Source organism: Rhinichthys klamathensis, unplaced genomic scaffold, assembly GCF_029890125.1.
Source record: "Rhinichthys klamathensis goyatoka isolate OS25496 unplaced genomic scaffold, OSU_Roscu_1.1 h1tg000006l_1, whole genome shotgun sequence".
Lineage (NCBI taxonomy): Eukaryota > Metazoa > Chordata > Actinopteri > Cypriniformes > Leuciscidae > Rhinichthys > Rhinichthys klamathensis.
The window spans coordinates 2,447,566-2,473,795 of NW_026606559.1; the positions used below are offsets into that span (position 1 = coordinate 2,447,566).

Here is a 26,230-nt window from a genome sequence, read left to right on the forward strand (position 1 = left end):
GCAGGTTGTGGGCCAAACCCTCTGCACCTCCTCCGTTCTTTTAACGCCAGAACCACATGACAAGCCGTAGCCCATGCAGGAAAAACAATGAAGTCTCAAAAAAGATTTCTGTCTTTACTGCGATGGTCAAAGCCAGTGATCATCAGTGTGAAGGGAGGTCTGGCGAGTGGCATTTCTATTTCGGCGATTCCTTTCGTTGTGTGGACTGACCACAGGAACCTAGGCTATATTTGATCTGTCCTCCTGATTCAATCAACAGCCCAATGGCCAAACCGAGATTCCAGGATCTCAAGTGGATGCTGCAATGCCAATGCCCATTACTCGTATACTTTTAGTCAGCAGCTGACGTGAGCTAAGTATGCTTACAACTCATTGCTGGTGTCCTCTACTGGGCTCTTCCTATTCATGTGTTGCCTGGGTTATCAACCTCCTCTGTTCTCTTCCCAGGGTACCGAAGCTGCTATTTCCTCGGTTCAGACTTCCATCCAGTGCTGCCAACACCGTGAGTAGGGGCATGGAAGTGCTGGTCCAGTCCAGGGGATGCACTGAAAGAACTGCAGACTACCCTCGGGGGGTGGCGCTCAGGTACATCTGTGGCCATATATACCATTGCTAAAGTCATCAGTCCGGCAGCAGTGCAGCTTCGGCTACTCCACTCCCTCTGTTGTGTCCACCCTGTCTTTCATGTCTCCCATGTCAAACCTGTCTTGCATTCTCCCCATGCCCCTTTTTTTATTGTCTCACGGCTCTTTCTACTCTCTCTCTTTGCTTTTTGTCAGTGTGTTTTGTGCCTTTCATGTTCACACATGCATCTCTCTTAGTCTTGTCAAGTTTATTGGTCTTGTCTGTTGGTTTAGTTTTTGTTTTGCTTACATCTCTGTCCTCTGCCCAGTTAGTGCTGTGGTTCCCAGTCCCGCTAGAACACAACAGACTGCCCATCCCAGTGCTGACTCTTTTACTCATCATTGGTTCTGGTCCGTGGATCATCCCTTGGTGCTGATTCCATTGTTGTACTGTATAGCCGTGTTTGATTTTTGCTCGCCACTAACCTTAGTACCCAGTCTAAGCTGTTGTCCACCTAGTAATGCCCTTCTTGCCTGTCTGACTCTTCTCTTGTCTCCCGTCTGGATCTGATCGCTGTACAGACTGTTTCTCTGCCCTGATCCATGTCAGTCTGACCTCTTCTAATTTGCCCCTCTTTGAGTTGGCTCAGAGCCAGGTGGCTTGCCCCAGTCTTTTGTTGGAAGTTCTTATAGAATCTAAGTTTAGTATCTATCTACTTTTGAGTCTTTTCTTACAGAAAACCTGATATACAAGTATACATACATAGATATTTGTCTTATATTTAATTATAGATAAACAACTTGACAGCAAAGTTGATTTGAAAGTCAATGTGGCGTTTTATCAATATTGGGTTTAAGGTTTAAGTAGGTTTTATATAATTAACTTTAATTATAATTTTATATTTTATATATATTTAATTTTATATATTAAACCTATATTAATATAGATTTAAGTCAATATTGTTTACTGGTTTTTACTTATTTTTCATTTAGCTTTTAAAGCAGGATAGGACAGTCACTTCTGGTGTAGTCACACAAAGTCAGATTTTTGATCACTGGCATGAAGCATGAACTCTTCTGAATATCGCAGCTTATTCTGGCAAGAGCTGCCCGTGCCATGATGGGGTTGTCTGCTCAATATATATATAATGATCAATCACAGTAATCTCTATGGTCAGAATTCCTGTCCGACCAAAGTACCAATCATATTCATATGGATATATTATTTCATTCCATATCACAGCAGAAAGTACAAATAAATATTCGAATGGTAGGATACAAGGCAATGCTAACTCCTTTTTGCAGTGAAATACATCTGTGCCCCAGTGAATTATTACTGATAAACATAATCTGACAATCATTGCCACAATCAAAATATTGTAACAACAAATATGTCATATATTTCTGGCCTCAATCTGAGATTTGACAAACAAATGCTTCTCATCAATTCTTAGCTGCATTCCAGTATCCCAAAATAAGACCTTTGTTGTCACCGTTTGTTGTTTTCAATGGAGTATGAAAATGGCAGGGTCAAAGAACAGGCATGGGAACATGCTTTGCTATTTTGTTTTTTTCATTCATTCATCCATTTAGACGTGATAATAGTGGTCGGTTAATAGTCTGAATAAATCTTTACAGAACCATGTTTAAAAAATCCAGAAACCAACAGAAAATAAAGCAACTGTGTTCGACAAAGACCACTGGACAAATTAAATATTAAGGGGTATTAAATTATTACAACCAAGAGTTTAGTGTAGTCACAGCTGTGAGGATTCACGGCGTACTCTGAGAAGTCCTAAATGAGAATTTCTGCTCCATTTACTTCAATGACAGCATCAGACTTTCAGGAAGAAAAAAAAAAACTTCAGGCTCTACCTCCCATGCTGAGGCGATATTGTGCTTAAATCTCATGCTCCAAATATCATGCCTCTGTATTTTTGTATGGCACAATTAGGTTGGCGGCTTAATGAGTGGCACCCTGTGTCTTTACAAATCAAGCCTTTGAACTGTAGGGGTGTTTACAGCGGAAGAGGCCTGAATATAGATCCCAGTTTGAACTTAATGAGCAAGTCGACAGACAGCCCCAACTCAAGTCCAAGTGTGTGAGACAGACGGCCCCCGCCCATAATCAAGTATGCACACACATACACACTTGTTATTAAACCATGAGCAATTCCACAAATCTATTAAAAACTCTTTACTTCTGTTTTGGATATTAAGAACAAAGAATTTTTTTTACTGTCATTACAAATATTGTAGCCAGGGAATCTTATTTTAAGAAATGTATGAAGTGCACATGCAAATTACTAATTTACTGACCTTGATGGCTGGGTGAATTCTGATTGGTTGACTGCTGAAAACTCAGATCTGCCTGTCTGTGATTGGCAGCTCGTTCTACATTATCCTGCAGAGACAGAACCCAATTAAGTGGTCATGCTAAAAGCATTTGTTGACATCGCCCCACTCCTTCACATATACACACACAAGCACACACTTTGGAACTATTTGTATTGTCCATAAAGGAATATATCAGTTTAGTTTTGTAAGTTTGACAGAACATTCCTGGAAAAAACTCAATCCCTCCAAAATGTTGTCTATGAATCTCATCGTGCAGTGAAAAAACTTTTGTTAATCAGTATTTTGGTCCTTTTCTGCCAGTAAAATATCTAAACATCATTAAAACAAGAACAAATTAGTTGTTATTTATAGCTTAAATACAATTGATTTGTTTTTATCTCAATGTTTAGCATAATGTCTTTTTTAGGTTTATGTTTTAAAAAAAAATATCTAACACAATTTTAAATAAAGAAATACATTTGTTTACTAGAAAACAAGACAAAAATACTGATTAAATAGAGTGCACATACAATATCAGACAGCTGTATCCATGTCAGACATGTCTTAAGGGGCATTGCGTGCTCACATGTATGTCTATGCATAAAGATTCTCCCGTACTCTTTCAGCAAAGGGAACGTCCATGATGCAATTGCCCAATATGTGATGAAAGAGACGAGAGGAGGCCCTCTCCTTGTCCTCAGATGCCCCCCTGCTGTAATTGGGGAGGGTCACAGGCGTGTACAGGCTATGAGAAAAACAGCATCGTTCAGACGCGGCCCTGTCATGTGCTCAGCTGAAACTGTGCCATTGTATTCACAGAACAAGATCTAAAGCAACTGGCAGCTGGCAGCCACGTTCTCCATGTGTAAACTACAGGTGGCAGTGAATTCAAAAACTCATTCCTTTCCATAACAGAGTCTCTCTGCTGTCTCACCAGAGGGGAACACTTTGAACTCTTGGATGGCGTACAAAAAACAAAAAGCTCGGTTTGAGCGCAGTAGGATGAAGGATTGTGGGATATCTCTTTCAGCGCTGATTGGAGCTTTCACAGCACGAGCTGGGAACAGAATGTCCTGTGGCACTCTCGTATTTAGAGATGGTTCTCAGAGCGAGACCACAAAACCCAGAATCTGGCTGTGATGTGGCTGTAGAGCGTCAGTAGTTTTATGGCTTCCGAATGCTATGTACAATGTTCCAGAACCAGAACAAGATTGTTTTGTTTTCTTATGTAAATGTGTTTATGTGTTAACGGATGCCGCACACATCATCACTTTGTTGAATGCAAACGGAACTGTTGTTGACATTTTTTTCATATACATTTGAATTTTGATCAATATCTTGATGCTGACAAACATCTAAATATCATTTATTGTGAGCATTTTTCATGACAAAACAATAATAAAAAAATAAAAAAAGTCTATGGGATTTTTTCCCCCATTCTTCTCCATGCAAATCCTTTGATTACAGTAACATCATATCTCTCCTCAAATGACCAAACGATTTGAGGTATCATTTATGCCCATAGCACAGTGCGGGATGAGTTATGCGCTGAATTTTTTTTTTTTTTATTTCAGCACTGATGCATCAGATCGGCTTGGAGTGAGCAATCCATCTTGTGTTCAGTGAGAATTCTCTGGATGTTTCTTATGAGTCTTTGAACATACAAGGAATTCTAGTCTCTACTTTGGTCTCCTGCAGTCTGACTGTTAATCCTAAAGCAATGCACCTGGACATAAGCATTAAAAGGCAGAAAGACTGTATTTTTGTTTAGTGAGCATGTGTAGGGGTTCTATAGTCGAGTGGGACTGATCCGTTCTACGTTGCACCTATACTGGTACTGAGGGAAGCCGCTGTGGTTCTGTCTGACTGAACTCAGCAGAAGGCCCAGACAGAGATAAGACCTCTAATATCATACTTTAAGTTTGTCTGGGACCATAATCTATAGGTCTGCATTGCCTTTTTGCTGACTTTACAGAACGAAATCTTGAAGAAGTTGATCAGTTCAAATAAGAAATGAAAAGCTATGACATAATGTTAGATGTCATAGAAACTTTTCCACAATTTTATTAAATATGAGGTGAAATAAAACTTTACCATTTACCATTCTTTGACTCTGCTACTTTTCAAATACCATTTAAATAAAAAATGTAATTAATTCAAATACCAAATACCATGTTTTTTTGTTTTTTTGTTTTTTAATAAGAACATCTATAATAAACATTAATTATTATTATTTCAATTTATTGAAGTATGATAAACTACAAAATAACTAATAAATAATTTGGACATTTAAAGAAAATGTTTTTGTTTTTTTTACTCAAATTATGACTGTAACAGTTTTTCTTTCTGAAGTTTGTGTACTTAATTATCAAGATGACTTCAGTTTCAGTGAAGAGCATTCTTTATATCAAACATTAGAAATGTGATGTGTGAAGAAAAGAAAAAGAACATAGGCCTGGATCCTTTAAGGGAACTATTCAAGGATGCTATGGTTCATTTATCCCCAAACACATGTGACGTAAAGTAAGAACCCTCCATGTGCTGTTGTACGTAGATCAAGTTTCTGCTAACACGTGGATGTAATATATATCCATGAGGTGTTTATTAAGGTTCATAGATCTCCAATGCGACCTGACTTGGCTTTACCTGCTGTATAATCTAAAGCATAGGTTCATAACATAGTCAATAAACATGGCTATGTCAAGCAGCATTTAATGTACTGACTTGGTTATTCTTTAAATCTGTGGTATTAATATAATGCTAAAGGTACAACTGTCACGGTGTGGGTTCATGTCTTGTTCCTGTCTGTCTTGTGTTCCCCCCATTATTGTGTATTTGGTTTAGTCCTGTCTAGTTTTCCCGCTCCTCGTTTGTGTTCATGTTTTCCACCTGTGTTCTTAGTTAATTGCCCAGCTGTGTCTTGTTTCACTCACCCGGTCCTCTGTATTTAAGCCATGTGTTTTAGGGGCTTTTACACTGGGCTCGTTTGCTGCGGTCCGAGCGCGTTTGTTCCCGGCGCCCCCCGCAGCGTTGGTCTGGTTTCACACACACAACTTGATTCTATCGAACCCTGGTGCGTTTGCGTGCATATGACGTCATCGCAAACGTGCACGGCGCATGATAGAAAACAGAACGTGGGTCAATATTGTTTTGTTTTTTTTATTAATTCGCTGCTATTATGCGCAGTTGAGTGAACACTACAGGTTTACTGTGCGTGTGTCACATAAGGTGGACTTCTGCTGCTTACAAACGGACTCTTTTTAGGAGACAGTGGATTTCCAACTTTGTTGCCCTGATTCCACGCGCAATGCACGAATACACTGCACGCAGGCTCACTCTCGCTCGTATCCAAGGTAAATAAACACTATCATCCCTTACAAGCGTTTTATTTAACTAAATACATCACAATAAGCTAAAAACGCATGCGCAGGTTACTTTACTTCCTGAACAAGTGCGCACCCGAGTCCGTGTTGCTTTCACATTCACGCGAACCGCGGCACGGTTCGGGAGCAAACGAACTCAGACCACCTCTTCCAGGTAGTCTCGGGTTCGGTACCCCAGTGCGCACCCGGGTCCCATGACAGCCAGAGCCGGATTATCCATAAGGGCACTTGGGCCAGTGCCCAGGGGCACCAACCATTCACAACCACTAGGGGGGCACCACATGAGTCAAGCTTTAAAAATATTTTTCGTAAATTGTTATATTATTAACTTGAAATTCTTGACAGACCATAGATAAATCGTTTATGAACACTAATTTAACAATAATAATAACAATAATGATTTAATAATAAATTATAAATAAATAAAGATTACATGACCACTATCACTCCCCCCTCCCCAATCTGTCAGAGTTGCGTTGGTCCACAACAAATACGTGCAAATGTGTCATTTTTTTAACGGCTACAAAAAAATGAATTAAAATCAAAACTGGACAGACGTCAATTGAGTGGTTTTGCAAAAAGAAAGTTAAAGAAAGACAAGGACGCTAGACGTAGCTACAATTCACAATGTTCCAGGTATCGAAAGATTTTTTGTGAGAACATCACGGGAATTGCTATCACTAGCAGCGCTGAGTCTGACGAAGCCGGAGCTAACTGTGGAGACGGTAACAAAGAAATGGACTTTGGGGATGTAGTTGACACCTTTCCTTGCGCAAAATCAAGGAAGGAGCAGTTCTGCTAAACTTAATACATGAAAACGTTTTACCAGATTTAGTGCTACACTTATTGTCTCTTATTTGTTCCTCACTAAATAAGGTTTTTTTTTTCACTAAATGTTCGATTTTATACAATTATTGTGCACTTGTGATTTTTCTAGACTAAATTTTACTGCTGAGTTACCCACTAATCTAGTTTATATAATAGAATTTTTGTCATAGGTTATGATCATATTTTTTTTTATTTGTTGTTTTTCTTTATAATGAAGTTGTCTGTATTAAGTAGATTATGTTTAACAGAAAATAGTGATTATCAGTTCAACACACAGAGTTATAGAAATTCTACTTGATTTTTTTTTTTTTTAACTGCGCTGGTATCGGATCGGTATAATTCAATACTAAGAATTTTTGGTATCGGATTGGATCGGTTCAGAAGAAATGGTATCGGGACATCCCTAATATTTTCTGGTAGGCTATATCTAAGTTACCCAGGAGCTCTGTTGACATAGGCTTAGCTAACGTTAGCTACAGCTTGATGAATTGAGTTGAACAGAGCAGGAGAGAACGCAACATTAGCCAGCTAGCTAAAGCTCTGGTGGGAAATTATTAGCTAACGCTACGGAGGCCATAATATTTTTGACTCATGGCTGAAGTTAAGTTTCTCCAACTCTCCCCAGGTTGGCAAAAAAAATGCATCTCAAAATGCATCAGATTGATGCTATAAAATATGGAATATTTAAAAAATTTCTTCCGGGGGGGCATGCCCCCGGACCCCCCTAGAGGGGTAATATCCTTCTCACCTTTTTCACCCCTGACCCCTTTTCATGCCTGTAGAGCTAAGAAACCTGATAGATTTATTATTATTTTTGGGCAAACGTGAATTGACGCTGTCAATTAATTTATGTACATTTTTAATTGACACATTTGAATATAGGGGGCCTTTTGAGGTATAGTGCCCAGGGGCACCACACTGTCTTAATACGGCCCTGATGACAGCGTTCACATTAGCGATTTTTCATGCGAACCGTGCCCCGTTCCGAACTAAACTGCCAGTGTGAAAGCCCCCTCAGTTCGGTCCTTGTGAGTTCTTAATGTTGTAATGGTTGCTGTTTCTGTGTTCCTGGTCTGAGTTTCGTTTGTTTGTTTTTTTAATAAATGTGCTTGCAATTGGATGCACTTCTCGCTTCATTCTTCCCGCATCGTTACAACAACAGTCGATATTTTAGCCCTGCTTATCCTCAGACGGTCAAACTACTGTTAATTCCTCTGGAAGGATGGATTACACTGTGAAAACAGACCCACATTCATAAAGTACTTTACTCTTTACTCAAATGCAAATTTACATTGGTCTGTTAGGTGTATAAGTTGTGGCACATTAGAGTCATACACTACTGTTCAAGAGTCTTGGGTCATTAAAATTTCTTAATATTTGAATGCTCACCAAGGCTGCATTTCTTTGGTTAAAAATACATTAAAAACAGTAATATTGTGAAATCTTACTACATTTTAAAATACCTGTTTTCTATTTTATATAGATTTTAATTTAATTTAGGTCATTTATTATTGTGATGGCAAAGCTCAATTTTCAGCAGCTATTACTTAAGTCTTACGTCTCAGAAATTGTTCTAATATGCTTAAGTTTCTGGAATGTTTAATTTTTTTTCTGAATTCTTTGATAATTAGAAAGTTCAAAAGAGTTTTTTTGTAACAATGTAAAGATCTTTACTGTCAATTTTGATTAATTCAACGCAACCTTAATAAATGTATTAATTTCTTTAAAAAAAAAATCTTACTGAGACAAAACTTTTGAATAGTAATATACAGCACATCTATTGTTTTATATGTATATCAGCATTAAGGCATAAAAAAAAAGAGAATAAAAGTTGAGAAATAAAAAGTTCTTCTTGAGAATCAAAGCAATATTACAATAATGTATTTTCATACCAGGCCCACCAGGTTCTCAAATCCTTTACTTCAATTCAGAGAAAACATCTGGAAGTGTCTGGAATACAACAACATAAAAGACCTTGATACTGAATCCTCAAGCTCTTAGAAATACCAAGAAGAGGAATATTGACTTCAAGGAACAAGGAACCATATGTTGTCTTAATTCACTCTAAAAACAGCTATAAAACTCAGGGTGAAACAAATGTACAGCTCTGGAAATACTAATACGCTCCAACAACAGACACTTTAATGGCTAAAGCAGTATGAGGAAAAAAGGCAATATGGCTGGTAGACTAATGACAAACCCACATTTTTGGATCAGTTCATCTTCAATTGGCAAGTCATGTTGCATCGGACCAATAAAATCCTCTTACACTAAGCTAAGAAAACACAGGTTCAAAACTTTTGCATACTTCTAACTTTCACAGAAAATTAAACGGATCGCATATGACATTAAAAAGCTGCCACCACATTTTGCTTGATATTCTGCATTTCAATTTAATTTGCAAGCCATATTTCATTTATTAGGTTATTATATTAAGACCTCTTTAATAATGTATGCTCAGGAAAACTGAGTACATTAGCGTAACGCTCCCTTTAGCTGTAGATTTTTATTCAATTCACGCCCACACACGCTTAATGAAGATCCTGAAAGTAGGGGCTTACACTTTCAGAGCAATTCAAACATTAGCTCATCACCTTAATTGAGAGCACAAAGGCGAGAGGCACAGCTCAATAAAAGCCAGTTCAGCAGTTCCTTTAAAACAGTAGTTAGGGAGCTTTCCTCGAAGTGCTGTGGCAGGCCTCCAGTTCCCCTGTATTAGCCAAGCCTGGAGCCCGGCCCAGACTTACCAGACTTAAACAGGCACCGACAGATGCTGAGGGCATTTTATTTACCAGTATCTAAAAACATCTACCATTCCTCCACCTCCCAAATACATTAAAAAAATCGTATTGGTTTAGTTTGCAAGACCTCTCTTTCACAGGTTCACACTAACATACAATTAGAATAAATTTGCATATTTGGTGTGATGTCCGAGGAGAAGGCTGAGCTCGGAATTTGGCCCGAACCCAAAGTACTCCCCCTCTCCCCATCCCTGGCTGGAATAGTAATAATCGAGAGTGAGGAGTTAGAGTGGAGGAGGGATGCTGGGAAAACTGTCGTGGAACAGAGGTAAGTCGTCTCTAAATATATCCCTCCTCTCACACTGATTAGGTAAATTATCTGAACCTCCCGAGCTTTGTTAATAAAACATAATTTCACATAGCCTATAGGTTTAACTATGACTATAACTATGGGCACTTTTGGTAGGCTTTTAGGAATTAAACTCTCTTAAAATACTCTTTTCAAACGCTAGATTATTTAACATGTCTAACAGTGGACACATGAATTCTCTCATTTTTGTTTTTATTTTTCTCCCTGAACCACCATGAACATACTTCTCAAATCATAATTAATTTGTGATGGAAATGATTGTGGTGGGAATTACATCTTTCTACATCTTTTTTTAAAATATAATTTATATTATTATAAATTCTAAATGAAAATAACATAATTTGACCGCATTTTTACTTTTTTATGACATTCAAATTAGAAGTTATATTCACATGCATTTTCCTTTGTTTTCTTCACACATAACTTCTCATATTTCATCACAAGCATGATATTTACTGACACTGACTGTTGTTAAACAATTACACTAACACTTTTTAGGAGGAACATTGTTGGTTTTTGTGCAATTATTTTACAACTGGAGCGGTTGTAATTTGTGTTTCCAAAATGTGCACCTACATTTTTGCAAAACTCCAAAATCGTACATAAACATACAATTCAATGCAGCTTGACAGTAAAACACACAATTTTGATTACAGGTATTATTGATTAATATCTATATCTATATCTATATACACTCACCGGCCACTTTATTAGGTACCCCATGCTAGTAACGGGTTGGACCCCCTTTTGCCTTCAGAACTGCCTCAATTCTTCGTGGCATAGATTCAACAAGGTGCTGGAAGCATTCCTCAGGGAGTTTGGTCCATATTGACATGATGGCATCACACAGTTGCCGCAGATTTGTGGGCTGCACATCCATGATGCGAATCTCCAGTTCCACCACATCCCAAAGATGCTCTATTGGGTTGAGATCTGGTGACTGTGGAGGCCATTTTAGTACAGTGAACTCATTGTCATGTTCAAGAAACCAATTTGAAATGATTAGAGCTTTGTGACATGGTGGAAGTAGCCATCAGAGGATGGGTACATGGTGGCCATAAAGGGATGGACATGGTCAGAAACAATGCTCAGGTAGGCCGTGGCATTTAAACGATGCCCAATTGGCACTAAGGGGCCTAAAGTGTGCCAGGAAAACATCCCCCACACCATTACACCACCACCACCAGCCTGCACAGTGGTAACAAGGCATGATGGTTCCATGTTCTCATTCTGTTTACGGCAAATTCTGACTCTAACATCTGAATGTCTCAACAGAAATCGAGACTCATCAGACCAGGCAACATTTTTCCAGTCTTCAACTGTTCAATTTTGGTGAGCTCTTGCAAATTGTAGCCTCTTTTTCCTATTTGTAGTGGAGATGAGTGGTACCCGGTGGAGTCTTCTGCTGTTGTAGCCCATCCGCCTCAAGGTTGTGCGTGTTGTGGCTTCACAAATGCTTTGCTGCATACCTCGTTTGTAACGAGTGGTTATTTCAGTCACTGTTGCCCTTCTATCAGCTCGAACCAGTCTGGCCATTCTCCTCTGACCTCTGGCATCAACAAGGCATTTCCGCCCACAGAACTGCCGCTCACTGGATGTTTTTTCTTTTTCGGACCATTCTCTGTAAACCCTAGAGATGGTTGTGCGTGAAAATCCCAGTAGATTAGCAGTTTCTGAAATACTCAGACCAGCCCTTCTGGCACCAACAATCATGCCACGTTCAAAGTCACTCAAATCAACTTTCTTCCCCATACTGATGCTCGGTTTGAACTGCAGGAGATTGTCTTGACCATGTCTACATGCCTAAATGCACTGAGTTGCCGCCATGTGATTGGCTGCTTAGAAATTAAGTGTTAACGAGCAGTTGGACAGGTGTACCTAATAAAGTGGCCAGTGAGTGTATATATATATATATATTTATAACATAGATGGAATAGAGATGAAAAGTGTTAGTATTAATGGGTCAAGTGTTGATGAAAATATATTTCTTTAAATGACTAAAGACTCAGCAGCTCAGGTTGAGTTAGGCAGTTCATTTCACCAGCAGGAAACCCTTCGACTCTTTTGCTGACTCCTCTCTCTAGTCTGCCTTTGGCGCCACCCTGATGTGTCAACCCTCTGGCTCCACTTCGAACCTCCAAGCCTATCACTCCACTTTGGCCCATCACCAGTTGGCTCCACCTGGGACCATTGTCCTTCCGGCTCCTCCGGGCCTCCTCATCCCTCCAGCTTTGTCTTGGTCAATCGTCGCTCTGCCTTTGCCACAGACTTCCGGCCCTTAGCCTGTGCCTCGGGCCTCCACCCCAGTTGCACAGGTTGCGCCTCAGTCCTCCGGCACCCTCTGACCCTCTGTTTAGGGTCACTCCTTGGCTCCTCCTGCTGTTGTCTCCTCCCTTGCTCCTCCCTTAAATCCTCCCTGTTCCTCCCTTGTCCTGGGTTGCAGTCTCCCAGCTATATGTCCTCTTTCTAAGCCCCCACTCACCCTCTGTTTCACATTTGTTGATGTTTTAAGGCACACTGTAAAAAAAAAAAGTTTTTTCACAGAAATATACTGTATTATTTTACAGATATTTTCTGTTTTTTAACATTACGTGTAAATGTCATTAAAATACAGAAAAAAACTTTTATTAAAAACATTAACCATAAAATAAAAGTAATAATCTGTAAATTCATATAAGGAGAAATCATAGTTTTTTTACAGGATTATTCTTTTGTTTAATTGGCTTGAATGTTAAATTACATTAAATTCTATGTAAAAAGACAAAAAAAATCGCTTATTTAAAATTAAGACAACTATGTGTTTTTTTACTGTGAAACCTTACATTTAAGGTAAATACATGTAAAAAAACAATCGTAAAAAAACGGTAAAAAGTCTGGCAGCAAAGTTGCCAAACACTTACCGTCAAATTACAGTAAAAAACCTTAAGTTATTCTACGGAATAATTCTGTTTTTTAAAATACAGATATTTACTGTAAACATTTTCTGTATTTTTACAGTTCCACTGCTGTAGAATGAAAAGAAAATCTCATTAAAAAATGTCTGTAGAACATTAAACAAATGAATAAATCTGCATATAAACTGGAAATTATTGCAGGAATACCTTACAATTATACAATTAAAGAAGTCTTCTGTTTTTACACAGTATTCTTTGGTAAATTCATAACATTATCAATTACATCCACAAGAACTCCCCGTCAAAGTACAGATTTTTAGATGTAAAACACGTACTTTTCACATTAATGTATAGGTTTACTTTGAATAAACTTACTTTTATAGTAATTAAACGCAACTATCCAATATATCTACATACTTTTAATTCAAGGAGTTCACTTTATATAAACATTGTTTTATAGTAAATAAAAGCAACTATCCAATATATCTACATTACTTTACCATTAATGTATAGGGTTAGGGTTAGGTTAGCACCTCACACCTATCAAATACAGGGTAAATGTAAAACTTCCAAGTCCCCTGCCACCAATGCAGATATTTTTCAGAAGCAAAGATAAACTTTGCTGGCCACATCAGCTTAAGATTCAACAAGTGCAGATACAAGAGTGATAGATAAAAAATATATACATAAAATAAAAATAAAAAAACAGCTATGTAGGCTATACCTTTCATGCAGATATGCTGTAAATAAAAATTGACCATAATAATTACTGTGTGTTATACTACAGAAACAGATCTAAAAATATTGCCTTGAAAGATGGATGAATACAGTAGGAGATATTGTTGCACAGTGTAACTAAATATACAGTTATTGTACATGAAATAATTGAGCTTAAGTTTAATATAAAATTAAATCAAGAATAGTCAGTGATTGTTTATGCATCCTATATCCAGTGTTTCTACTGTCAGGTACCACTGACTCAGTGTTTACAATTCTGAAGTGTTCTGTAACAATTTCATAAGTGGCAGAGAAAAAATTGAGTGGCAACATTTTCAGACCCCACCCCGTGCACTGTAGCTGCTGCTGTCTGGTGCTGCAGCCTCAAGTCTCGGATCATCATGCTTTGGGACAGTTTTTCCGCAAGACAACCAGGTTCAAGAATGCTGGACACTAACCTCCTAATGCCTGTCTGCCTGTTGGTGTGAAAGGACTCTTGAATCTTGTGTGCTGATATGTCCTCTTTTGGCTTGGCTTTTAAGGGTGACATTGTCCTTTTTGTCAGTTTGAAATGCTGCCCTGACAGTGATTTTCTGACCATATACTATATTGACACGTATCTCATATGCTTATTTGAGAAGAAAATATGTGATTCAATTTAAAAGTAAAGGCTGTAAATCCACTTTAAAAACGTTGAAGCATTAAGACACAAAGTCAATCATTCAACAAAATTCAAGGCCCTCACTGCAGTGAAATCATTAGGCCACTCCACAATTTTCTCGGTTGATGGGAACAAACCGCCACACTATGAATAAAGCTTTACAATGGGGTGCTATATATTTTTAATTTACAATAGGTGAGCAATGTGTGAAAGACAAGGAATTTATTCTGGGGCTCGAGTTCAACCAAGGCTCTTGTAGCATAAACTTGAGCTTTGGTAAACTGGGGGTGAAGGAATTGAAGACATTAAAATGGTTGAAACATTACACAACGTGTAAACAAACATCCTAATTGTTTTTCTAGTCTCTGTGCTTTAGATATCAAGAAAGTGCGCGCAGATTCAAATAATTGAATGTTGTACAATCATTGGACGAATCATACGCCAGAGGCAATCTCGACCAATGATATTGTTTGACTTTGGGAGGGGGATACGTCATAACTTCGCGCGAAGCACTGCAGTAGAGAGCCTGGATAAAGTATGGAACATTTCCACGATATCGGCATTAAGCTTTCACTAAAGGTAGATTAATATACCCAGCCGGCACATGACCGACCTTCAACGTTGAAATATGATTCAAATAATGCCAGTCGTTGAAACAACGTTTAATGCTAAATGGTTGAAAAAGGTTAACAAAAACACTTTCTAAATCAACGTTTAATTTTTTACAAGATCTGTACGTTGAAACAACGTAATGTTTTCAACAACATACATAAATATCTGCCTTTTAACATATTATTATGATAATTCATTAGCATTTAATGATTTTTCTGATTTTCATAACAGTTCTTCAATGTATATGTTAAAATATAAGTATTATCATTAACAATAATAGTTTCACCCTCAACAGAGCAGTGCAGCAGAAACCTTTTGCTTTATGTGATTTTGTGTGAATTTACAATTTTGTATGCTTGCCAATTTTGTCTGCTTGCCTAACAGTTTACATTGCATTATTACATATTCATACACTGTCATGTCATTTGACCAATTAATTAAATAATAATACAGACTGCAACTCGCGCAAACTATTGCTATTGTTATTGGTTGTTTCTCCGTTTTACTTTGAGCATGATTGGTTAATCTGTCTGTCTTCCAGGAAACTGTCCAATGAGAATGTGCGCGGCTCTGCGCGCCTATTTTAAGTTTGAAAATGCGTCCGTTACTCTCGGTTGGTGTGAGTAGCTGCTGTTTGCGGTGATTACTCGGTCAGACCTGGATTATTTTATATCTGCCTGTTGAATTCTTAAATTCTGAGCGAATTTTAGTTGCTATGCAATGAAGAACAAAAGCTGGAATATGAACAGAGGAAGGGGTCGTTGGCGATATCAGGTAAGAAAACATTTTTCAGTCCTTAACAGTCTAATGTTTAGGGACACGGGTAATTTACCTGTCATATGCTTACTGCAACCTCATAAGATGAATAAGTTATCTCTGTGTGTGTTTTTGTACTGCTTCACTATTAACGTAGCGATATTAGCACGTATTTCAATGTGTTAGTACCATCTAACATTGCTGTGTTTTGTTGTTGGTAAGTTAACATGAGAGGTAAAAAAGCGTGGGAATGAGTAAAGTGATAAAACCGTCATTTATTCGTTAGAAGTATGTTTACATAACCTCTTCAAACACTGATAACATATTGAAAAGATATTTGTTTAACGTTACTTTATTTTTTAGATCAAGCATTGGAATAAGATGTTTATCGGGGGAGAACACCCAACAGAAAGACCCATTCACCAACTAACGTTACAGTAAGTCAATTTTACCCACTGTTCGAAAACCTACACTGGGATAGTATTAAGTGTGGTTTTCATACTGTTACTGATGGAAAGTCTGAGTAACTTTCTGTCCTTTTGTCTTTCTTCTGCTGAAGTGGCGCACTGAAAGGGGAGATTCGTGTCACCTTCATCAGTCCTTTCTTTAATCACTGGAAACCATTAAGGGAAAGACCCTCAGATGCAGGTAAAATTATTTGATGGGGTTAGGGTTATTTGATTTTGGTGTACCCACTGGCATTTTTTGTGTGTGTGCTTCCCTTTCTATGATACACATTTCTGACGGGATTGCCATGCTTTATGTGTATGTTTACATTTCTAATCATGTAACAACTAACAGTCTCAAAGATGACATTACTCAAAGATAACATTTTTACAATTGAAATAAATTTCATATATATATATATATATATATATATATTTGTTTCCTCACAATGTCAAATGTGCTTGTTAAGTGCGGCAGCTTTTATACATTTTACAATTTTAATATGCAAGTTAACATTATGTCGAGTCAGCAGAGCTAACGTTAAAACTCGCCGTTTGTTACATTATGTATTAACCTTATAAAAGTCTGTCTAGCTTTAGCAAATGTAACATTATGCTGGTCCTAATAAAGTTAAACCGTTATTAACGTTAGCCCTGAATGTGAAACATGCATCAGCCATCATAACATTAACGTTAAATACCTTTGGTTGACTAACATAACGTTAGCTGTTAACTTAACGTTACATCTTACAAGTTACTGTTGCCTCTTGCAAACACGTAACAGTAGGGGTGTGAAGGTTATTATATAACCGTGAGACCGATGGTTATAGTTGAACACCGTCATTAGAACTCTATAACCGCCAAAACCGTTATTCAAATATTTTTTACAAACATTTTTTATCATAGAGAATGTTTAAATACTATTATCAGCTTACGAGGGAAACAGAGGTGGAGAGTTAGTGGTGCTTCGGAGGCTGCTACTGCTGGAGATGATTCGGGAGAGGTCTGTGCACCTTTACCGATCAGAGCGCGCGCTGACACGGAGTAAAGCCTTGTTTATACTCGACGCGTCCGTTTCTTTTACTGTCTATGGTCCGCGCGCACCTTGCAAAAATGACGCGTTGGGTGCGCAAGACCCCATTTTGCTTGGCTGTGTGCACAGGGTTTTTTGTAACAGTGCGCACGGCGCCGCATCCGAGGATGAACGACTTCATTGCAAAGTTTTTTTTTTCTTAAGGTTTTGTTTACTGTGCAATGAACGTGCTTTGTTTTAAATAAATCACACAAAGTTATTTTTTTTCTTAAGGATTTGTTTACTGTGTGTGATTCATTTAATGGAAAGCACATTCACTTCTAGTCGTCTTGCTGTTAATTTTAAATAAACGTAGAGCAAGTAGCTAATCAGTGTCTGCTCGTTTATTCAAACTAAGTTGTCCTATAACAGACGAACGTCGCAACGCATACAGTTCAATTTTCATTCAAGCTCCAAACTGCAATTATTGTTAAGGGGCAACCTAATGGCTCTGCTCTGGCGATTTTTACAAGCATGATACATCTTATCTATTTTTCAGGACAATGCCTGGTGAGAGCCACTACAGAGGATCATAGCCATCGTTGGAATTTTGAAAGGACGTGGGTGAATATCAATCTGCCAAATGAACTTTTTTAGCATGCACATTCACATCTGTATATTAATACTGATTATATATTAACTTTGTTTGTTAGTGGAAAGAACTTAGCTTCTGAACTAAGAACAAATAACTTTTTGACTGAAGGACTTGACCGTATTTTATGTGCATTTTAGCCTATGTGCATTTTAAAGTAAACCCCATGCCGTAATGGAAAAAGTATGTACATATATTGGACAGTTGCTTGTAATTGCTATCAAATATTGTTTACATAAAATAAACATGTGTATTTTTACATATATTGGAGAAATGCTTGTAATTACTGTCTATTAATGTGTATATAAAGTGAACCCATACATTGAGTAAATGTCATGTTGATATATTGGAAAGTTGATTTTAATTAGTATAGGCTAAAGCAATGTTTATATAAAGTATACCTCATACATTGATGTTAAAAGTATATAGAAGGTAAAGCCCCATGCATTAAAGGTACAAATATGTAGAAATATTGGAGAGTTGCCTGTAATTATTGTCAAATAATGTTTATATAAAGTGAACCCCCTTATTTAAATGGTAAACATGTAGAAATATTGGAGAGTTGCTTGTTATTACTGTCAAATAATCTTTATATAAAGTAAACCTGCATACATTAATGGTAAAAGCTTGTAAATTTATTGGAGATGTGTCTGTAATTACTGTCAAATAATGTTTTAATAAAGCAATAACTGTTAAAAATATGTTTCTGAAACTTAATATCACAAGATCTTGTTTTTTTGTACAGGATAAAACCAATATTTAACAGGAATTTACTGTAAATGGATTGAATAATGACATGAAATAAAAGTTTAAATCGATCAATATACTGGTATTAGGCTTTAAATTAGGGTATCTGAAGGTAATTATACAACATTTTCTGTGTGTTTTACATAGAAAAGTCTTTACTTTGACAAGGAGTTCTTGTAGATGGATTGGATTATCCTAAAAATATACCAAATAATACTGTATTAAAACAGAAGTCTTTGTTTTAATTATGTAATTTTAAGGTATTTCTGCAATATTTGTAAGTTTTTATACAGATTTTTCTTTTCTTTCTACAGCAGTTTGACTGTAAAAATACAGAAAATGTTTACGGTAAATATCCGTTTTCAAAAAACAAAATTTTTCTGTAAAATAATTTAAGTTTTTTTACTGTAATTTGACGGTAAGTGGTTGGCAACTTTGCTGCCAGACTTTTTACCGTTATTTTACGAATTTTTTTTTTACAGTGGACGTAATGTCATGTTTTGCTGGTTTTAGTTGGACTTTGAGTTGGTTTCACACTGTGTTCTGATCAGCTTCATGTCTTTGTTCATCTGTTGCCATAATATTTGATTTGCCCTCATGTTACACCTGTGTCTTGTTAATTATCTTGTTTAGTCCCTAGTGTTTTTCTCTATAGCGTTCATTCAGTTGTTCTTTGTCAGATCTGGTTGTTCTTTGTCAGATCTTGTCTCTATTGTGGTTGTTCTTTTTCCTGTATAGCCTAAGTGTGTTGCTGAATTTATTTTGATTAAAAACGTACTGCTTGCAAATAGATCCAGCACTTTTCCGTCTTTATTCAACCCCACAGTGAGAGATAAAAGAGCTCAAAGTAGAAGCAAGCTAAAATGGCATGGTCGCTTCAGCAAATGTTTAAAATCTCCTATTTTTTCCACTATTGGGTATGGTTTAGAATAGGTGCTACATTATTTTTTTAAATTAGATAAATAATTAACTTCTTAGCACTATTCAGTGAACTTTTAATTTCTGAACTGCCACGATACATACAACAACCAATATAAGATTCATGTATATCTGGGTAAAACCAAACATGCTTGTATTGCCACTCACTGGACATTTCACTTTAGACTTGTAGCAAAACATGCAAGAAGCAATGATAATGTAATTTTTCAGAAATGTTGAATTTCCAATTAGCCTGGGTTGCAATTTTCACACAATTATTTAAGGAATTTGTGTTTTACTCTTTGTACATTACATTTTGACAGGCCCAATAAGGGTAAAATAATAAAGTCTCTTGTCTCATTTAAATGCTTTGAAATATCCCAGGTAAAGAATTGGTAAATTTTATTAAAAATATTGGTAGAAAGTTTTTAAAATAATTAAAACAATTTTCCCATGAAACATGAAAGTAGTTTATCAAATAAAACCCATAGGTTACTAATACAACCCCCATTCCGTGAAGGTGATTTTTATTGCAAACCTCACCCAGTGGAGAGGGTAGGTAAGGACTCACTCGCTCACTCACTCAGTTAAGTTTTGCACTGAGGAGCCGAGACGGTGTGTCCCAGCCGTTCAGCGGTGGGACAGCAATTGTGGAGATGGGACGTAACGTCTCTGTTCCCTCCTCCCTCCTAGTCGTTCCCTATCAGTCAGTCACATTCAACGTTACGTCAAAAGTGAACTGACGAATTGGCATCCCTAATAAAATGCCACAATTGATGCCTCTTCCAGTGCCCTGTATAAGCCACCTAATCCCCCCACACCCGCTGGAGCGGAAAAAGGGATAGGGCTTTAACGCAGAGAGGGTTAAGTCCATACATGGAGATTCCATAGGTCATGGGTGCGCCGTCTCTGAGAAAGCAGGTCCTTCCTCAGAGGAATCTGCCAGGGAGGGGCTGTCGCAAAGGAGCATCAGTTTTGGGAACAAAGTCCGGTTAGGCCAGTATTGAGGACGAAACAAAACCTGCTCCTCGTCCTCCCTGATCTTGCACGAGTAGTGCGAGTTTGTGCGAGTAGGCTCACTGGGGGAAACGCATACTTGCGTAGGCCTCAAGGCCAGCTGTGTGCCAGCACATCTGTACTGAGGGTCCAGCTGGACGTTCTGGGGGTTGAGTCTCCATTCTCCCGGGAGCATGGGCTGTCGTGAGAGCTTGTCGGCTGCACAATTGAGCTCGTTTGGATTGTGAATGTCGCGAAGCGACCTCCGATTCTTCTGACTGCTGATGGCGGGCGAGTTGCAACATGCGATGGGAGCGTAGACAATCCTGATGGTTGATGTGCACAACGGTCACAGTGTTGTCTGTCTGGACCAGCACATGCATGCCCTGTAGCAGCGATCTGAAACGGCACAGAGCAACGCATACTGCTAGAAACTCAAGGCAATTGAGTCCAGGAGCCCGAAGCTGCATGCCTGTTGCACATGGAACCCCCGCCAGTAGGGTAGGCAGCTGTTGAGACAACAACATGCCTGGACACTTGTTCTAGGGGAACTCCTGCCTGTCGAGAAGCAAAGTCTGTCCAGAGGCTGAAGGTTTGGCGACAGGGTTGATTGCCACCATCTCGGGACTCTGTTGTGTAGCCAGTGCTGAAGCAGTCTCATATGAAGCAACCCGAGCGGCGTGACTGCGGCTGCAGCTGCGGATGCCATATGCCCCAGGTGCCTCTGAAACAGTTTCACTGGAACCACTGCCGTGCCTCTGAATGAATCCAGGCGACCCCGACTGAGCCCATTCGTTCATGAGATGTACTGTAATGTTGACTGGGTCCAACTCCATACTGAGAAAAGAGATTCTCTGCACGGGGGAGAGTTTGCACTTTTCCCAGTTGACCTGAAGCCCCAAATGGCTGAGGTGCCTGAGCACCAATCCCTGTGTTCGCACAACTGCTCTCGCGAGTGGGCCAGGATGAGCCAGTCGTCGAGGTAGTTGAGGATGCGAACGCTGTGCTCCCTCAGAGGGACAAGGGTCGCCTCCACAACTTTCGTGAAGACGCGAGGCAACAGGGATAGCCCGAAGGGGAGAACCTTGTACTGATATGCTCACCCCTTGAACGCAAAACGTAGAAACGGTCTGTGTAGAGGGATAATCAAGACATGAAAGTACTCCTCCTAAAGGTTGATCGCTGCAAACCAATCTTGGGGTCAAATGCATTCGAAAATGAGTCTCTGTATTAACATCTTGAATGGTAGCTTGTGAAGGGTCTGCTTCAGGACACGCAGGTCCAAGATTGGTTGTAACCCACCGCCTTTCTTGGGAACAATGAAGTAAGGGCTGTAAAACTGAATCACAAGGCTGAGTCTGATAGTCCGAATGAGCCACCGAGCCACCTAGGCCATCGAACATGACTGAGGGAAATCTACATTCTTTGACTTAATTTAAAGGACAAGCTAATTTCATATCAGAGTGTTTGGGTATTTTGCAAGACAGTGGGTGTCGCCCAGAAGATCTTATAATCAAGCTGCATTAATGCCAGAGCTCCAAGGGGTGATTTGGCTGATTGATATTTCCCAGTTGGTTTTGAACTGTGGCACGTGGATGCACTTTAAACAATGCCAACTGATGAAAGCCCTTCAAAACTGGCCAGCTACTTCACTGAATGAAGCTAGAATTTAGATGCTTTTACGTCAGGTTACACCATGTGAATGAAATGCGCTCAGCCAAAAGGAATGCATACTGATGCAATGGCCATTCACTGCAACTCCATTTTCATTCATGCTCAGACTCTGAATCTACTGCTCATGACAGGTACATTCAAAATACACAGAAGCCCTCCACTTTATCCTCCTCTCACGTGCTCTCAGAAACTATACAAAACTTCCTTGAGCAAGTCAACTATTAGTATTTACAGAATATTTTTGGTTTTCTGCTGATCAATACAGTATTCAAGGCATGATAGAATAAAGGATATATCAACAGCTATGGTGTAAAACACCTGTTCATCAAACTACTGTGTATATCACTGTGCAGCACACATATGATAAGGGATTATAGCTTATAGAAGAAGGATGGAAACAAATAAATAAATAAATACAAATTTTATAAAAAGCTGTGACTATATTCACAATACTATATTCACTGTCTTGACATGTAGGTTATGTATTTAAATTCATGCTTGGATATATCCCAAGTCAGGAAAGGGCAGCTTTGAACAAATGGCCCAAACAGTCCACTGACATTAGAATTAAATAATGACTTCTTCTTTAGTAAATACTACTATTACAACATTACATCAAAGATATTTGTCCAGTGTTAACATAGGTTTGACTAGCATTTTTAGTGTAGCTACTAAATACTTTAAATAAGTAAATACCAAAGCGGGTACTAAAGGAAAACTGATACTGCATGAACATTTTAGTATAGCTGTAATCTGGCTGCATTTTCCAGTTTATGTTTAAAGGCTAGGGCAGTTTATCTAGTGTGTTTGAAAAAAAAAAGAAAATGTTACAATAACAAGAATAATGTAGAGCCTGGGTAAATAATAAAAACACAAACAATCATTTACCTGGTAATTTGGATGGTGTAGAAAATAGTCCGGACATCCGGCCACAGCCATGATTCAGTTCTGTAATGTCTCTCTTGGATATCACATCCACCTCAGATAGATGAGAAAAGAGTCTGAAATTAAACCAAAACAAAAATGTTACATCAAATGTTTCTTCAAGGTAAAAAAAAAAGCTATCTCTTTCTTAGTTTAGTCTAAGTGGCAACTACCAATATAGCACAGAGCACTTCTTAACCCAAATAGTTCCACGGGGTCAGTAAACAACAGAAGAATAAGAGGAGGGAAATACAGAATCCGAGCTGACCAACAGCCACGCAGCTACAGTATGTAAAAACAATTTCTAGACTGTCCTCTTTAAATCCAAGGCACTGGGAAAGCAACTTGACTTGCATTGTGAGGAGAGAATGAACATGTTAAAAAAACAGATCATACAAAGCCCCAAATTGTGAACATTTCCACTGAGACCAAAATTATATATTTTCACTCATATAATGGTACCTTATTTTCAGAGGGTAAGATTATGTAGTCTAGCAAGCTTAAATGCATGTATTTATTTAGCTGTTTCACCATTTTGAAACTTTAAAAGTCATAGAACATTAGAAGACACATGAACTGGAGTTCGCAAATAACTTTACACTTTCAAGGACCGTTCATCCCAAGGACGATAACTATTACTACTGTATAACTATAAAGTTTAAATAATTGTTCTAATTCTATGAGAATAAATATCCTGGATAAGTTTCAATAATGTTTCAGAACTGGCCATAGCACTGCCCTAATCAGGATGCTATATGACATTTTATTAAAAGCTGACCATGGGAACTGTCAGCCTTGTCTTGTTAGACTTAAGTGCAGCTTTTGACATGCTGGATCATGCCATTCTGCTAAAGCCCCTTGAGTGGCATGTCGCACTAAAAAAACGTCTGCTCCTATAACTTATGGGGTAACTCAGAGCTCTATACTAGGGCCGCTTTTCTCCCTTTACTTGTTGCTATTTTGCTCTATATATAATAAGCATGGCATTTCATATCCCTGTTATGCCAATGATATGCAGTTGTATTTTCTTTTTAAAGCGGGAAATAATGCATCTGAAAATTCTCTGCTGGATTGCCTTGAGGATATGTGAAATGCTGGATGAATTCCAATTTCTTAATGTTAAATGACAAAAAGACAGAAATTTTAATTTAAAAACAAAACAAAAAACATGAGTGTACTCTAGTAAAGTGCCTTCTTTATCGAGGTTACAATATGTTCAAAATGCTGAGGCCAAAATTAACAAATACTAAGTAGAGGGACCATAAAACTCCAATCTTGGAATCTCTTGGCATCTCTTCAAGGAGGCGTTTCCCCCTCCGATTAATCAATGAATTGAGTTAAAAAATATTGTTGTTTACTTTTAAAGCCATTCATGGTTGCGTGTGTTGCATTCATGGTTCATGGTTGCGTGACACTTGTGTGTGTCGTTATATTATTAACATCTTTCCAAAATCAAGCTCAAATGAAGTTATGAGGTTTTTCACCAACAAATGACGGAGAATTGTGTTTTGTCCATGATTAGAACAGTCGCATCTGACGCAGAAAATGCATCACATTTTATCAGGTTGTAAAGGTTATTATAGCTAAATGGGCGCTCAGTTTTTACTGTCGTTTAATATATTTGGCAAAATGCGTGTTATAAAAGACGAAGTTTTACGCACAGGATGCAATGGCTATGAGTAGATGGCAAATACCAGACTTCTCCGCTCCTGAAATACAAAAAACATTAGCCGTTTTGAATAAAGAAAACGCTGTACTTATCCAAAGAACCAGATTTTGATTTACCCTTGCACTGCAACAAGCAGAGACAGTTTCCAAAATGCGTGCAGGACTTCATTCACGGTTGAGGCGGGTTGAGCTACTGTATGAGACTTTGCCGATAGTTTGAGGATCCACTTGAGTTATGAGGTTTCACAAGCTCTTAGTTTAAATTACAATTCAAGTTCTGGTATAAAGTATAAGCAAAAAAAAAAAAAAAAAAAAAACATTATTAACCAGCATTTTTTCTGATCAATGATAATGTTACAAAAGGAACGCCTGAACAGAAACGTTACAATACTGATTCTGCTCGGAGTGAGACCGATATTTTTTTCTTTCTTCGTTTTTAAGCCTTGATTGATTGATTGATTGATTTAATTTGAATGGGGTCATGTTTTTTTTTTTTTTTTTCAAGTTTGACATTGAATCCTTTTGTAGATATTGGTGGTTGAAAGCTCAGGAGGTCGACTATTATGTTGACTATTATGTTAGCGGCAGTGGCTCAGTGGTTCATGTGGGTTGTCTACAAACCGGAAGGTTGGTGGTTCAATCCTCGGTTCCACCTGACCAAGTGTCGAGGTGTCCATGAGCAAGACACCTGCTCCCGACGAGCTGGATGGCGCCTTGCATGGCTGCCGTCGCCCGTCGGTGTATGAATGAGTGTGTGAATGGGTGAATGTGAGGCAAATGTAAAGTGCTTTGGTGGCCATTGGGTCTGTGAAAGCGCTATATAAATGCAGTCCATTTACCATTTATTTACCATATTTCTAGTCCTCTCAAAGTTACACTATTTAACTTTTGGGCATCTAATGGATGAAGCATATTACTAAATGTTAACTAAACTAAACTAAACTAAAGCCCTTGTTGATTTGTCTTTTATTACAGGCACTGTCACTTTCCCTTTTTGCTTGCTAATTTCGATTTGAGATGCATTTGTTGTGTCTTCAAGCTACTATGAGACTTTTCACTGCATATAGTAGCCTTTCATTTATTTGCGGATATGACGTAAACGTGCATTGTCGATTGATGGAAATATGCAGTTTCTCGTGAAATCTATCCAGACCACTCTAAAATATAAATCATTATTAGGCAAAAACATGGTTTAGAAGATGGATTTATGATGTACTTGCCGAATATTTAAAGTTTGTTAATTTAAAAAAAAAAAAAAAAAAAAGTTACATAGTGGAACTTTAAGTTTCCCATCAGTTTGGGCTGATTTTAGAGGCGCAATTCTCAGCCCC

General features: G+C 38.1%; 1 protein-coding gene across 5 annotated transcripts in view; it reads right to left on the reverse strand.

The window, feature by feature from the left end:
• grb10b (growth factor receptor-bound protein 10b) overlaps nt 1-26,230 on the reverse strand; it is a 139,041-nt gene that overhangs the window by 88,007 nt on the left and 24,804 nt on the right. For 3 of the 5 annotated variants that reach the window (XM_056257542.1, XM_056257524.1, XM_056257534.1), the window contains exons 2-3: nt 23,196-23,308; nt 2,883-2,967 (exon numbers count right to left, since the gene is read on the reverse strand). In XM_056257542.1, coding sequence (XP_056113517.1) covers nt 2,883-2,967; nt 23,196-23,246 — 136 coding nt within the window. In that variant the 5' untranslated portion in view covers nt 23,247-23,308. The remainder of the gene's footprint in view (nt 1-2,882; nt 2,968-23,195; nt 23,309-26,230) is intronic. The other 2 variants (XM_056257551.1, XM_056257560.1) reach the window with 1 other exon arrangement.